This window comes from Staurois parvus, unplaced genomic scaffold (assembly GCF_062004578.1).
Source record: "Staurois parvus isolate SC_StPar_1 unplaced genomic scaffold, SC_StPar_1.0 ptg002891l, whole genome shotgun sequence".
In the NCBI taxonomy this organism is placed as follows: Eukaryota; Metazoa; Chordata; class Amphibia; order Anura; family Ranidae; genus Staurois; species Staurois parvus.
Window position 1 is genome coordinate 53,680 of NW_028320687.1, and position 16,321 is coordinate 70,000.

The 16,321-nt window shown below is 46.3% G+C and overlaps 1 protein-coding gene across 1 annotated transcript in view; it reads left to right on the forward strand.

Moving 5' to 3' along the window:
* The first annotated feature begins 370 nt into the window (after positions 1–370).
* Positions 371–16,321, forward strand: part of LOC149428962 (uncharacterized) — a 41,364-nt gene continuing 25,413 nt past the window's right edge. Inside the window, exons 1-3 of the mRNA XM_089666895.1 lie at positions 371–395; positions 477–722; positions 1,271–1,881. Coding sequence (XP_089523021.1) covers positions 371–395; positions 477–722; positions 1,271–1,881 — 882 coding nt within the window. The remainder of the gene's footprint in view (positions 396–476; positions 723–1,270; positions 1,882–16,321) is intronic.

The window sequence follows — 16,321 nt, forward strand, 5'->3', positions numbered from 1 at the left end:
CTTTATAGTGGAAGTGGATGCTTCCAATTCTGCCGTGGGAGCGATCCTGTCCCAGCGAAGTGATGAAAAGATACAGCTTCATCCTTGTGCCTATTTTTCCCGTTTGATATCTCCAGCCGAAAGAAATTACGACATTGGGAATAAAGAGCTACTGGCAATTAAGGAAGCCTTTTCGGAATGGAGGCATCTGCTAGAAGGGGCTAATCACCCTGTAACTGTTCTCACTGACCATAAGAATCTGGAATTTGTTCACTCGGCCAAGAGAGTGTCTTCTAGACAAGCACGTTGGTTTCTATTCTTTTCCAGATTCAATTCTATCATTTCATATCGACCTGGATCGAGGAATGGCAAGGCCGATGCCTTATCAAGGATGCTGTCAGAGCCTCCCCAGGAGGGTAATTCCGAATGTTCGATCCTAACCCAAAAGAACTTTCTAGGGGCCACAAGTGCAAAGACATTCTTGAGTCTTCTCAAAGAGGGGTATGAGAACTACCCACTTCTCAGTGATCCTCCTAGAGACATTAACCTTGAGTACAAGAACGGGTTTTGGACTCTAGAGCACCGTCTCTATGTACCTGAGTCGGCTCGGGTGGAAGTCCTGAAATTAGTGCATGACTCCGAACTGGCGGGACTCTTTGGGATGTCAAAAACAGAGGATCTTCTGGCACGTTCCTTCTGGTGGCCTTGTTATAAGAAAGATATCAAAAGCTACGTGGCCTCTTGTTTGACATACGCACATCATAAGACACCCCGAGCTTCTCCTTTGGGGTTGCTCCAACCACTTCCTGTTCCATCAAGGCCTTGGGGGTCAATTTCTATGGACTTTATAGTCGAATTACCTCCTTCAAGAGAAATGACTACGATCTTGGTCGTTGTCAACCACCTTACAAAATGGCTCATTTCATACCGGTTAAGGGGGTACCGTCTGCTAAACAAGCTGCGGAGTTGATGGTTCGAGATGTTTTTAAATTACATGGAATCCCTGATGATGTGGTATCTGATAGAGGAGTACAATTTACTTCAAAATTTTGGAAAAGCTTTTGTTCAGCTTTAGGGGTAACCGTTAACCTGTCCTCTGCTTTTTATCCACAATCTAATGGTCAGACTGAGAGGACCAATCAAACTTTGGAACAGTACCTTCGGTGCTTCGTCAGTTATCTTCAGGATGACTGGGTGGACGATCTACCTACGGCAGAGTTTGCCTATAACAATGCTAAACATAGCTCCACTTCCCAAAGCCCCTTTTTCCTCAATATGGGGTATCATGCAGTTTTTATCCCGGATCTCCCTATCACAACTCAAATTCTTGCTGTTGCCAACAGATTAACTACATTGCAGGAGATTCAGGCGAAGTTAAACGAAGCCTTGGGGAAGGCTCAGGAAAATTATAAAAGGGCTGCCGACAGTCATCGCAGATCACTTCCTATCTTTCATGTGGGCGACAAGGTTTGGCTATCTACCAAAAATCTGAAGGTTCATGTTCCAGCTGCAAAGTTGGGCCAAAAGTTTGTGGGACCTTTCCAGATTTCTGCTCAGATCAACCCAGTCACCTTTCGCTTAAAACTTCCTGACAGTATGAAGATTCACCCTGTGTTTCATGTATCACTTTTCAAACCATTTCATGAAAATCCTTTCTCTGGAAGAATTCTTCCTCCTCCTCCACCTGTTGAGGTACAGGGTGAAGAAGAATATGTGGTAGAGAAGATTCTTGATTCTAGGATGTTTAGAGGAAAATTGCAGTATCTTGTCCAATGGGAAGGATATGGGCAAGAGGAAAATTCTTGGGAGCCTGAAGAAAACGTCCATGCTCCTAGATTGACAAGAGAATTTCACCAGAGGTTTCCTCACAAGCCTGGTCCTAAGACATCCATGGGACGTCCTGTGAGGAGGGGAGTACTGTCAGAGCCTGGGATTGAACTTGGTCCTTCTGCAGTGGGAGGCAATGTCTCTTCTCACTGAGCTATCTGGAATGCTGGACAGCTCCCTTGACAATTCTTGGATAATCCTGCATTGTGCCTTGATTTCTCTTGAACCTTGAACTCCTTGCTCCTCCCATGAACTTCCTTATAAAAGCCACTTCCTCCTTGCCAGATTATTGTGCCTTACCAGCCAATATCCCGCTTACTGTTCCTGCTGCCGTCTTCCTCTACGTTACCGACCTTTGGCTTGCTACTGACTACGATTCTGCCTCATCCTATCTACTACCATTGGTGACCGACCCTTGGCTTGTGACTGACTCCGCTTCTGTTTGATCCCTGAACTGTTTGATCCGCTTTTGGTTTCCAGCCTACTCATTCCCTGGTGGGGTGATCCTGAGATCTGCGACCTGGCATTCACACGCAGCCAAATCCATCTCCACCATTAGGAGCTCTGGGGAAGACCGGTGGATGCTTAGACCCCGCACCTCAGGTGAGCCTGCGTCATTCCCAGGGTGGGCCGCTGGTGTACCAATCCTGCTGGTTTCAGGTAAGCCTTACAACTGCTGTAGCAACTGGTCTCTGAACCTGACCTTATATCGTGACACCCCCACGGGGGTGGACAGCGGGTCTCTCCTGCACGTGTCCCCTCAGCGGCACTGCCACTGTAATGGCGATGCCACGGAAACCGGAAGTTGTAAACCGGAACTCGGCTTCACAATGAGGCTTGGAGCGCATGCGCAGTCGCTCCATGCTTCTTCATCTGTACTCGCAGCCGCTCGCCACAGAGGAATTTCTCCTCGCATTTGGCGAGTGGCTTTTTCAAGCCCTGCTTTAGTCAATGCCTTCTGGTCTATAACGTCCTGCACTCCATAACCTGATTCTGTTGACTGTTGACTGTCTCTGATCTGAGGGGTGGGCAGGCTCCAATTTTTTTTTTTTTTTACTTTTAAGTGGTTTTTTTCAACTTATTTTAATGGGGACCAATAGTTGCCTATGTGATAACATATAAGTGACAGGTCCTCTTCATGGGGGAGGAGCAGTGTGTGCAAGGAGGGGGCAGGAGAGGGGCAGTGTATACACTCAGGCTGCCTCACTTGCTGTCTTTTTTTTTTTTTTTTTTTTTTTTTTCCCTTTATTTTATCAGGAGAAGGAACTGTCACTAGTCCCGCCTATAAAGTAAACAAGGGGGCGGGGTGACCCGCCCATTTGTTTATTTCAGTGGCGAGGATTTAACCACTTGCCTTCCTGAGGATTTACCCCCCCCCCCCCCCCCACTTCTGGACCAGGCCTTTTTTTATGATACATAGTTAGTCTGGCTGAAAAAAGACAAAAGTCCATCCATTCAAGCATTAAAAAGAAAAAAGTTATAATCCTACACCCACAGTTGATCCAGAGGAAGGCAAAAAACCCAGCAAAGCACGATCCAATTTGCTCCTGCAGGGGAAAAATATTCCTTCCTGATCCCCCCGAGAGGCAATCAGATATTTCCTGGATCAACTTTCCCTATAAATGTTATATCCAGTTATATTCTGTGTATCCAAGAAACAATCCAGGACTTTCCTACAGCAATCCACTGAGCTGGCCACAACCAACTCTTGAGGGAGTCTATTCCACATTTTCACAGCTCTTACTGTGAAGAAACCTTTCTGTGTTTGGAAATTACATTTCTTTTCCTCCAGAGGAAAACAGCGCTGCGTTACTTTAACTGACAATTGCGCAGTCATGCAATGCTGCACCCAAATGATATTTACATCCTTTTTTCCCACGAATATTGCTTTCTTTTGGTGGTATTTGATCGCCTCTGTGGTTTTTAGTTTTTGTGCTATAAAAAAAGTCAGTTTAGAGAAAAAAAAATTATTTTTTTTTTGCTATTAAACATGTCCAGTTAAAAAGTTAAAAAAATCAAATTTCATCATAAATTTTGGCCAAAATATTCTGCTCCGTGTCTTTGCTAAGAAAAAATCACAATACGTGCAAATGAATTGGATTATGTGAAAGTTATAGCGTCTACAAATGGCGGTATAGATACTGGGATTTATTTTTCGTCTAGTAATAATGATCAGCGACTTATAGCGGGACTGCGGTGGACATTCGTACACTGGGGAGAACTGACTTGGTGTCACTGACATCCCCAGTGACACCAATACAGTGATCAGTGCTAATAAAAAGCACTGGCACTGTACTAATGGCACTGGGCAGGAAGGGGTTAACATCTGGGGTGATCAAAGGGTTAACTGTGTGCTGGGCGTGTTTTACTAGGGGGCAGGGTCTGTGTGCTTCACTGTAATCACACTGCTCTGGATGGCTGTGCTGTGCAGTGTGCCCGAGCTGACGGGGAGGAGGACTGTTAGTAAACAAAGCATCCCTCCTCCCCGCCAGTGATTGTCTGTTAAAATCGGGCGCCGGCAGGTAATCACCAGGCGGGACCCTTTGACAGCAGCGGCTGTGAATGGCGGCACGGGTAGGGCACATGTGTGGCTCACACTTGCCCCCTACCCGGAAATGCAAAATCACGTATATATATATACATATACATACACACACGTGATTTTGCGCACCTGTGCCGCCCTGTAGCAGTATTTCTGCTATAGGGCGGCCGGGAGCTCTTTAATGTCCGCATCCGTTAACATCCATTTTTTTTTTAACGAAAGTAAACCCTATTTTTCTTCTGTTAAAAAAACCGGAACAGATGAAAATGAATGTAAACAGACGAAAACGGATGTAAACTGATGAAAAACAGACATAAACTGGTGAAAAACGGATGTAAACTGATGAAAAACGGATATAAACTGATGAAAAACGGCTGAAAATGGATGTGAATGGACAAAAAGGATGTAAATGGATGAAAAACAGATGTAAACAAATAAAAATGGATGTAAACGGATATAAACCGATGAAAAACAGATGAAAAAACGAATTAAAAACTAATGTGAACTGATCTGTTTTTTTATCCATTCAGTCACGTTTTTTCCAAGCAAAAACAGAACGGACAAAAAACGGATGTAAATGGATGAAAAATGTACATAAAAACACAAAAACAGACGTAAACGGATGAAAAACAGATGTAAATGGATGAAGAAAACGGATCGTTTTTTTCTTTGAAAAAACATGACTGAACTGATGAAAAAAATGGAATGGATGAAAAACGGATGTAAACAGATGAAACTGGATGAAAAACTGATGAAAACGGATGACAAACAGATGTAAACGGACAAAAAGCAGATGTATTCGGATTAGTACTGATTAAAACAGATGTAAACAGACAAAAAACGTATGTAAACTGATGAAAACGGATGAAAAACTGATGTGAACGGATCAGTTTTTTCTTTGAAAAAGCGTGACTGAACTGATCAAAAAAAAGAGAACAGATGAAAAACGGATGTAAACAGATGAAACTGGATAAAAAACCGATGTAAATGGATGAAAACTGATGTAATCGGATTAGAACGGATTAAAACAGATGTAAACAGATGAAAAACAGATGTAAATTGATGAAAACGGACGAAAAACAGATGTAAACAGATGAAAAACCATATGGAAAAACTGATGTAAACGGATGAAAAATGGATGTGAACGGATCAGTTTTTTCTTTGAAAAAACATGACTGAACGGATGAAAAACTAATATAAATGGCAGGGGCGGACTGACCGTTTGGAAACTTGGGCACTGTCCGAGGGCTTGGGGTCAGTAGGGGGCCCCATGAGATGCCCCTGGTACCTTTTTCATAGGCTTTTTTGAGTTTGGGCAAGGACACAGGGGCCCCATGATCCCCTATTGCCCGGGGGCCCTATGAGTTGTCAGTCCACCCCTGGTAAATGGATATACAATTGATGTAAACGGATGAAAAACAGATGTGGATGGATTAAACCAGATTAAAACGGATGTAAACTAATGTAAACGGACGTAAATTTATGAAAAACTGATGTGAACTGATCCATTTTTTTTTTTTTTAAAGAACGTGACTGAACTGATGAATAAACCCGGAACGCCCGTGTCAAAGGGGCCATAGGGATGCACTGATGTCCATTTTTATTTCATCCGTTAACGGACGGATGATAAACGGACAAACTGTCTGCAGCTGTGAAAGGGGCCCAACCATTCACTTTACCCCCCATAAAATCTGCCTGGATACAAGAACATCTGCGCTGTCAACCAATAGAAAAAAAAAACAAAACAAATTCCAGCCAATCAGGACAGAGGGATGATGTCATTGTATCTGGGCAGACTTCCAGGGTAGGCAGCTTTCTAGGAATTGCTGGAGATGTGGGACATGAGAAAGGAAACAAGGAGGAGCTTCCATGGTCCTGGGAGCGCAGGGATTGTTGGGTGGGATGGATGGATTGTTGGGTGGGATGGATGGATGGATTGTTGGGTGAGATGGATTGTTGGGTGGGATGGATGGATGGATTGTTGGGTGGGATGGATGGATTGTTGGGTGAGATGGATTGTTGGGTGGGATGGATGGATTGTTGGGTGTGTAGGATGGATTGTTGGGTGTGTTGGATGGATTGTTGGGTGGGATGGATGGATTGTTGGGTGGGATGGATGGATTGTTGGGTGTGTTGGATGGATTGTTGGTTGGGATGGATGGATGGATGGATGGATTGTTGGGTGGGATGGATGGATGGATTGTTGGGTGGGATGGATGGATTGTTGGGTGGGATGAATGGATGGATTGTTGGGTGGGATGGATGGATGGATGGATTGTTGGATGGATTGTTGGGTGGGATGGATGGATGGATGGATGGATTGTTGGGTGGGATGGATGGATGGATTGTTGGGTGGGATGGATGGATTGTTGGGTGGGATGGATGAATGGATGGATTGTTGGGTGGGATGGATGGATGGATGGATTGTTGGGTGTGTTGGATGGATTGTTGGGTGGGATGGATGGATGGATGGATTGTTGGGTGGGATGGATGGATGGATTGTTGGGTGGGATGGATGGATTGTTGGGTGGGATGGATGGATGGATTGTTGGGTGGGATGGATGGATGGATGGATTGTTGGGTGAGATGGATTGTTGGGTGGGATGGATGGATGGATTGTTGGGTTGGATGGATGGGTGGGATGGATGGATGGATTGTTGGGTGGGATGGATGGATGGATTGTTGGGTGGGATGGATGGATGGTTGGGTGGGATGGATGGATTGTTGGGTGGGATGGATGGATGGATTGTTGGGTGGGATGAAAAGAAATGCCGGTCCGTCCCTGGAGGGGGAGCCCAGCCCCCCCCCCGCTGTACAACAGCAGATATCAGTAGCATTGAGGGCTCATTGTGGATGGGATTGCTGCCCCTCTGAAAGGCGATTCCCAGTAGCAGGCTTTTCAGAGGGCGGTTGGTGGGCGGCTGGGAGATCCAGGACACTTGTTTTGCTGTGCCGTACGTTACACGCGGGTGGTTGCGGCACGGGTCCAATCATTTTAATGGATTGCATTTGGTGGCAGTATGAGACATGGGGGTGTCATTATTGCAGCAGCTATGGCATGTGTACCCCCCCGGCCAGCATGTGAGGTTAAGATGGGTGGTGGTAAAACTGCAGTTCAACCGCCTATTTTTAACACCCCCTCCCCCCCTTCTGCAAATTTTGATAAGGTCACAGAGTGTATGGAGAGGTGTGGACTGAGGTATGTCGTATACAGCACAGTGTAGGGAGAGGTGTGGACTGAGGTGTGTCGGATACAGCACAGTGTAGGGAGAGGTGTGGTCTGAGGTATGTCGTATACAGCACAGTGTAGGGAGAGGTGTGGACTGAGGTATGTCGTATACAGCACAGTGTAGGGAGAGGTGTGGACTGAGGTGTGTCGGATACAGCACAGTGTAGGGAGAGGTGTGGACTGAGGTATGTCGTATACAGCACAGTGTATGGAGAGGTGTGGACTGAGGTATGTCGTGTACAGCACAGTGTATGGAGAGGTGTGGACTGAGGTATGTCGTGTACAGCACAGTGTAGGGAGAGGTGTGGACTGAGGTATGTCGTGTACAGCACAGTGTATGGAGAGGTGTGGACTGAGGTATGTCGTGTACAGCACAGTGTATGGAGAGGTGTGGACTGAGGTATGTCGTGTACAGCACAGTGTAGGGAGAGGTGTGGACTGAGGTATGTCGTGTACAGCACAGTGTATGGAGAGGTGTGGACTGAGGTATGTCGTGTACAGCACAGTGTAGGGAGAGGTGTGGACTGAGGTATGTCGTGTACAGCACAGTGTATGGAGAGGTGTGGACTGAGGTATGTCGTGTACAGCACAGTGTATGGAGAGGTGTGGACTGAGGTATGTCGTGTACAGCACAGTGTATGGAGAGGTGTGGACTGAGGTATGTCGTGTACAGCACAGTGTATGGAGAGGTGTGGACCGAGGTATGTCATGTACAGCACAGTGTAGGGAGAGGTGTGGACTGAGGTATGTCATATACAGCACAGTGTAAGGAGAGGTGTGGACTGAGGTATGTCATATACAGCACAGTGTATGGAGAGGTGTGGAATGATGTATGTCATATATATATGGAGAGGAGTGGTCTGTAGTATGTGATGTACAGAACAGTGTATGGAGAGAAGTGGTCTTGACTATGTGAGGTATAGCACAATGTATGGAGAGGAGTGGTTTGGAGTATGTGATGTACAGCACAGTGTATGAAGAGAAGTAGTCTGGACTATGCGAGGTATAGCACAATGTATGGAGAGGAGAGGTCTAGAGCATGTGATGTACAGAACAGTGTATGGAGAGGAGTGGTCTGCAGTATGTTGTATACAGCACAGTGTATGGACAGGAGAGGTCTGGAGTATGTGATGTACAGAACAGTGTATGGAGAGGAGTGGTCTGGACTATGTGAGGTATAGCACAATGTATGGAGAGGAGAAGTCTGGAGTATGTGATGTACAATATATAAAGTGTATGGAGAATAATGGCTTGCAGTATGTGATGTACAGCCCAGTGTATGTAGCATAATGGCCTTAAGTATGTCACATACAGCACAATGTATGGAAAGTAGTGATCTGGAGTGTGTTAAGTATAGTGTATGGATAGGATAGGTATGACGTATGTGACATATAGCACAGTTTATGGAGTTGAGTGGTTTGGACTATGTCACATACAGCACAATGTATGGAGAGGAGTAGCCTGGGGTAGATTGAGCATAGTGTATGGAAAGGGGAAAGGATTTGGAGTTTATGTACAGCAGTGCATATGGAGGGGAGTGGTTTGTAGTATGTCACGTGCAGCACAGTGTAAGGAAAGGTAAGAAGTTAAATATATCACATACAGCAGAGTACATGAAGAGAAGTGGTTTGAAGTATGTGATATACAGCACAGTGTATGGAGAGGAGCTATCTGTAGTATGTCATGTACATTACAGCCTATCTAGAGGAGCAGTCTGGAGAACGTCAGCATAGTGTACGGACAGGTATGACCTGGAGTATGTCACGTACAGCACAGTGTATGGAATGAAGTGGTCATGTACAGCACAGCTCACAAAACATGTCGCATACAGTACAGCATAAGGAGAGGAGTGGTCTGAAGTAGGACATGTACAACATAGTGTATGGGGAAGCATGGACTGTAATTTGTCACATACAGCACAGTGTATGGAGAAGAAAGGTCTGGAGTTTGTCATGTGCAGCATAGTGTAAGGAGAGGTATGAAGTGAAGTATATCACACACAGCACAGTATATGAAGAGAAGTGGTTTGAAGTATGTGATATACAGCACAGTGTATAGAGAGGAGCAATCTGTAGTATGTCATGCACATCACAACATATGGAGAGAAGTAGTTTAAGGAACATCAGCATAGTGTATGGATAGGTATGGTCTGAAGTATGTCACGTACAGCACAGTGTATGAAATGGAGTGGTCATGTACAGCACAGCTCATGAATGGGAGTGGTCGGAAACATGTCACATACTGTACAGCATAAGGAGAGGAGTGGTCTGGAGTAGGTCATGTACAACATAGTGTATGGGGAAGCATGGCCTGGAATTTATCACGTACAGCACAGTGTATGGAGAAGAGACGTCTGGAGTTTTTCATGTACAGCAGAGTGTATAGAGAGGAGTGGTCAAGGGTAGTACAGTGTATGGAAAGGAATGGTTTGGAGTAGGTCATGTACAGCACAGTGTATGAAGAGGAGTGGTCATGTACAGCACAGAGTATGAAGAGGAGAGGTCATGTACAGTATAGTGTATGGAGAGGAGTGGTCATGTACAACAGTGTGTGGAGTGGTCATATACAACACAGTCATGGAGAAGAGTGGTCATGTACCACACAGTATATGGAGAAGAGTGGTCATGTACAACACAGTATATGGAGAAGAGTGGTCATGTACAACACAGTATATGGAGAAGAGTGGTCATGTACAACACAGTATATGGAGAAGAGTGGTCATGTACAACACAGTATATGGAGAAGAGTGGTCATGTACCACACAGTATATGGAGAAGAGTGGTCATGTACAACACAGTATATGGAGAAGAGTGGTCATGTACAACACAGTATATGGAGAAGAGTGGTCATGTACAACACAGTATATGGAGAAGAGTGGTCATGTACAACACAGTATATGGAGAAGAGTGGTCATGTACAACACAGTATATGGAGAAGAGTGGTCATGTACAACACAGTATATGGAGAAGATTGGTCATGTACGACACAGTGTATGGAGAGGAGTGGTCATGTACAGTACAGTGTATTAAATGGAGTGGTCATGTATAACACAGTACATGGAGAGGAGTGGTCATGTACAACACAGTATATGGAGAAGACTGGTCATGTACAACACAGTCATGGAGAGGAATGGTCATGTACAACACAGTGTATGGAGAGGAGTGGTCATGTACAACACAGTATATGGAGAGAAGTGGTCATGTACAGCACAGTATATGGAAAAGGGTGGTCATGTACAACACAGTCATGGAGAGGAGTGGTCATGTACAGCACAGTATATGGAGAAGAGTGGTCATGTACAACACAGTCATGGAGTGAAGTGGTCATGTACAACACAGTATATGGCGAAGAGTGGTCATGTACAACACGGTGTACGGAGTGGAGTGATCTGGACATTCCTGAAAATTCTCCTGGATAGCTGGATCAAGCTGCATGGCATTTCTCATGTTTCCTGATGGTGACAACCATGCATGAGCAATGTGAGCCCAATTGAGAGACAGTTGTCACCCCAGAAGAGGCGTCTGAAAAAGAACCTTCATGGCAGGATCACCAGGGACTATTTTAACAAAAACTGCAGATTTAAAAAAAAAAAAGTGGAAACAACTAGTTTTGTCTTGTAAGAGCCCTATGAGATGTGGGCGATGGGGTGACGTACAGCGTAGCATTGCAGGCGATGATCCCTCCCTGTTGGATGGCAGGGATTCCCCTTGGTGCAGTGGGGGAGGGATGTCCCAGCCTGTCAGTCAGTGTCTGTCTGCTGTAGGAGAGATTCTCCCTGCAGCAGAGAAGAGACAATGCCAGCGCAGTACACCTCCGTCACCAGCAGGACAACTCTGAGGTTTTACATTGAACCTGACCGGGGGGGACGCAGCCTGTGACTCCTCTGCTGCATATTGAATTGCTACGGCTGCAGCTTCCTCTCCTGCTGAACGCCACCCACCCTGAGAGAATGCAGGATGCTGCGCTCCCGCCCGGGCACCAGCCCTGTCCGATCCCCGGGGGGGGGCGCTCCCACCCGGGCACCAGCCCTGTCCGATTCCGGGGGGGAGCATAGAACATTTCCCAACATTTTATATCCCTGTGCCGGCTGTGCCATGTACTTGTATGATAGTATGCTGTTCTCTTTGTGTGAAATCCCCGATGTTCCCGCCAGCCCCTCTGCTTTCCTATTAAAAACTGACCACACTAGGCATGAAAGCACAGCGTGGTCAGTTCTCTAGCAATGATCCATGTACTTGTATGACAGTATCCTGTTCTCGTTGTGTGAAATCCCTGATGTTCCCGCCACCCCTCTGCTGTTCTATTAAAAACTGACCACGCTAGGCATGAGAGCACAGCGTGGTCAGTTCTCTAGCAATGATTCATGTACTTGTGTGCCAGTATCCTGTTATCTTTGTGTGAAATCCCTGATGTTCCCACCAGCCCCTCTGTTGTCCGATTAAAAACTGACCACGCTAGGCATGAGAGCACAGCGTGGTCAGTTCTCTAGCAATGCTAAGAACTCAGCCTGATCTCCTCCAATGATCAGACTTCTACTGACATGCCTTCCCCCCCCCCCTTAGCCATTCACAGGGAAGATCAGTGTTCTGTAGTTTCTCCTCCCCTAGCTCCTTATGCAGCACAGAACAGAGGGAATGTGATCACTTATAAAAAAAAAGGGGGGGGGAATGTATTTACATCTATACAGGCAGCACAACGGCTAAATGGTGAGCACTTCCACCTTGCAGTACTCGGGTCATTGGTTTAAATCCCAACCACGGCATCACCTGCCTGGAGTTTGTATGTTCTCCCTGTGCCTGCGTAGGTTTCCTCCGGGTACTCCAGTTTCCTCCAACACTCCAAAGACATGCTGGTAGGTGAATTGGCTCCTGTCTACTACTTTCTGTTCATTTTGGATGCAGAAAAAACGCAACTGAAACACATGCAGTGTGAACCGGCCCAAACACTAATTTCCTTTTTCTTTTTTTTCAATATTATATGTGTAAACCCGCCCAATAAAAACTGGCAGAAGCCTTTTATTACATCAGTCTTTCAATATTTGTAAATGTGCAGCTTTCATTAAAAAAAAAAAAACCTGGTGATCCTGCCATGCAGGTCCTTATTCAGGCACTTCCTGTTAAAGGGTGACAACACTCTCGCCCATCTTCCCATTGTGTTCCTGTGTTGTCGCTCACATTAACCCCAGGTTGACACCGATGCATTTTCCGCAGTGTCCGGGTCTGCTCTCCACGGACCCTGCATTCACTATATCTGGTCTCCCCCGACCCCGCATTCACTGTATCCACTCTCCCCGGACCCCGCATTCACTAGATCCGCTCTCCCCAGATCCCGCATTCACTAGATCCGCTCTCCCCCGACCCTGCATTCACTAAATCCGCTCTCCCCGGACCCTGCATTCACTAAATCCGCTCTCCCCGGACCCTGCATTCACTATATCCGCTCATCCCGGACTCTGCATTCACTATATCCGCTCTCCCCCGACCCTGCATTCACTATATCCGCTCTCCCCGGACCCCGCATTCACTATATCCGCTCTCCCCGGACCCCGCATTCACTATATCCGCTCTCCCCGGACCCTGCATTCACTATATCCGCTCTCCCCGGACCCTGCATTCACTATATCCGCTCTCCCCGGACCCTGCATTCACTATATCCGCTCTCCCCGGACCCCGCATTCACTATATCCGCTCTCCCCGGGCCCCGCATTCACTATATCCGCTCTCCCCGGGCCCCGCATTCACTATATCCGCTCTCCCCGGGCCCCGCATTCACTATATCCGCTCTCCCCGGGCCCCGCATTCACTATATCCGCTCTCCCCGGACCCCGCATTCACTATATCTGGTCTCCCCGGACCCCGCATTCACTATATCCGCTCTCCCCGGACCCCGCATTCACTATATCTGCTCTCCCCGGACCCTGCATTCACTATATCTGGTCTCCCACAGTACACAGAACATGGAAATGAAATTATTTTAGTAAATATAAACTGCTAAACCCCTTTTCTCATCAACAGTATATAGCAGTCTTGTGACTATTATCAGTGTCTGGCAGAGTACTGGTTAAAGCTTGTAGGAGTAGTTTTCATTTTGCTCTAGGAGGATGCAGAACCCCTGACCTCTGTCTGGACAGTGCTGTCTGGCCCTGTGCTGATCACATGCACCTGCCTGAGAAAAAGAAAAGAACACACCAAACTGAGCATGTGCAGAGTGTCTCCACACGTTATGTCTTATCAGGAGATAAGAAGGGGACACTGGAAGAAGGGGAGGATCAGAGAAGACAGGATCAAACAGCATTTTTACACAATGCAGAGGATTAACCCCTTAGGTTCCACAGTGAGTATAACCAGCATGCTTTCCTGCATCTACAGACTGATTAGAATGCTGGGGGTTCAGTGACACTTGAAGACTTGAACCTCCAGCGCTCACACCAGCAGACATTGTGCCAAATTTCGCTCTTCATGGGATAAAAGGCCTCCCCTCCCCCACTGTACTATCTGATTGCACTGTCCTGACCCACACACCAAACCCCCGCTCGGAATGGTGGCCCAAACCCTTCCTTCAGTAGCCGTTACGGGTCCTTTACTTGTACTTTGGCGTAATCGCTACTTTATGTTACATTGTTGGATGTCCCCTCCCCCTCCTAGGAAACGTCTGAGCAATACCCTGCCATGATTTATTATTCTATATTTTGGATATTTATTAACCCCTTCCAGTCCGGACGCTTTCCCCCCCCTTCCAGTCCGGACACTTTCCCCCCCTTCCAGTCCGGACGCTTTCCCCCCCTTCCAGTCCGGACGCTTTCCCCCCCTTCCAGTCCGGACGCTTTCCCCCCCTTCCAGTCCGGACGCTTTCCCCCCCTTCCAGTCCGGACGCTTTCCCCCCCCTTCCAGTCCGGACGCTTTCCCCCCCCTTCCAGTCCGGACGCTTTCCCCCCCCTTCCAGTCCGGACGCTTTCCCCCCCCTTCCAGTCCGGACGCTTTCCCCCCCCTTCCAGTCCGGACGCTTTCCCCCCCCTTCCAGTCCGGACGCTTTCCCCCCCCTTCCAGTCCGGACGCTTTCCCCCCCCTTCCAGTCCGGACGCTTTCCCCCCCCTTCCAGTCCGGACGCTTTCCCCCCCCTTCCAGTCCGGACGCTTTCCCCCCCTTCCAGTCCGGACGCTTTCCCCCCCTTCCAGTCCGGACGCTTTCACCCCCTTCCAGTCCGGACACTTTCCCCCCCCCCCCCCTTCCTGCCCAGGCCAATTTTCAGCTTTCAGTGCTATCACACTTTGAATGACAATTGCGCGGTCATGCAACACTGCTCCCATATGAATTTTTTTGCATTTTTTTGAGACCGATAAAAAAAATTTTTGCTATATAAATGAAAATGTCCAAACCTTTTGGAAAAAAGTGTTTTTCTTATGAAATTTTGCAAATAAATAATATTTCATCATAAATCTTGGCCAAAATGTATTCCGTTATCTTTTTAGTAAAAATAAATAAATAACCCAAATACAACTAAAATTAGAATTTAAACATTTTTTTTTACATTTTTATTTTTTTTCATATTATTATTTATGTTTTTTTTTTTTTTTACATACTGTCACCCTAGCAGTGAGGGTCACCATGGTGACACTGTACTACTTGTGGGGGGTGATGAAGATTTATTTATTTTTACACTGATTGCTTTTACACCCATAAAGGCTGCATTCTTGCAGCCATTGAGAAATACTGTGTGAGCTGTGATTGGTCACAGCTTGTCACATGGTACAAGGCTGTTGTGAATAGCCCTGTACCATGTGATCATTCACAGATTTCACACGTAGTAAGCAATGATGTCAGAAGTGACATCTTGCTTACTACTCTGCATGTGATCACTGTTTGGCCAATCGGTGATCACATGATCGGGACTTCACACAGAGGTCCCGTACGGTGATCGGTGTTCCACTGTGTCCGGAGGAGCGTGCACAAGCAGGGGGCGGGGAGGACATTTATATACATGGGCCGGACAGGAAGTGGTTAAATGCCTACTGAAGGTGGACTAGTAAGGGGTCTATTACCCCCTCCCCCTCCAGAGGATTCCCCCCTCCTGACAAGGCCATTTTTTGCATTACGGCGCTGCGTTACTTTAACTGACAATTGCACGGTCATGCAACCCCGCACACAAATTAAATTTACAGCTTTTTTTCCCCACATATTGAGCTTTCTTTCGGTGGTATTTGATCGCCTGTGCGTTTTTCATTTTTTGTGCTATAAAAAAAAAGAAACAATTTTGAGGAAAAAACAATATTTTGGACTTTTTTCTATTATAAATCAAATTTCATCATAAAAAAACACAGTCAATTTTGAAAAAAACAAACAAACAATATTTTTGACTATTAAACATGTCCAGTAAAAAAAATGAAAAATGAAAATTTCCTCATAAATTTAGGACAAAATGTATTCTGCTCCGTGTCTTCGCTAAAACAAAATCCCAATACGTGTAAATTAATTGGTTTACGTGAAAGTTATAGCGTCCACTAATGGTGGTATAGATACTGGATTTTATTTTTTAATACTAGTAATGGCGGCGATCAGCAACTTATAGTGGGACTGCGGCGGGCATTCTGACACTGGGGGGGAACTGACTTGGTGTCACTGACATCCCCAGTGACACCAACACAGTGATCAGTGCAAAAAAAAAAAAGCACTAACACTGTACTGATGGCACTGGGCAGGAAAGGGTTAACATGAGGTGCAATCAAAGGGTTAACTGTGTGCTGGGAG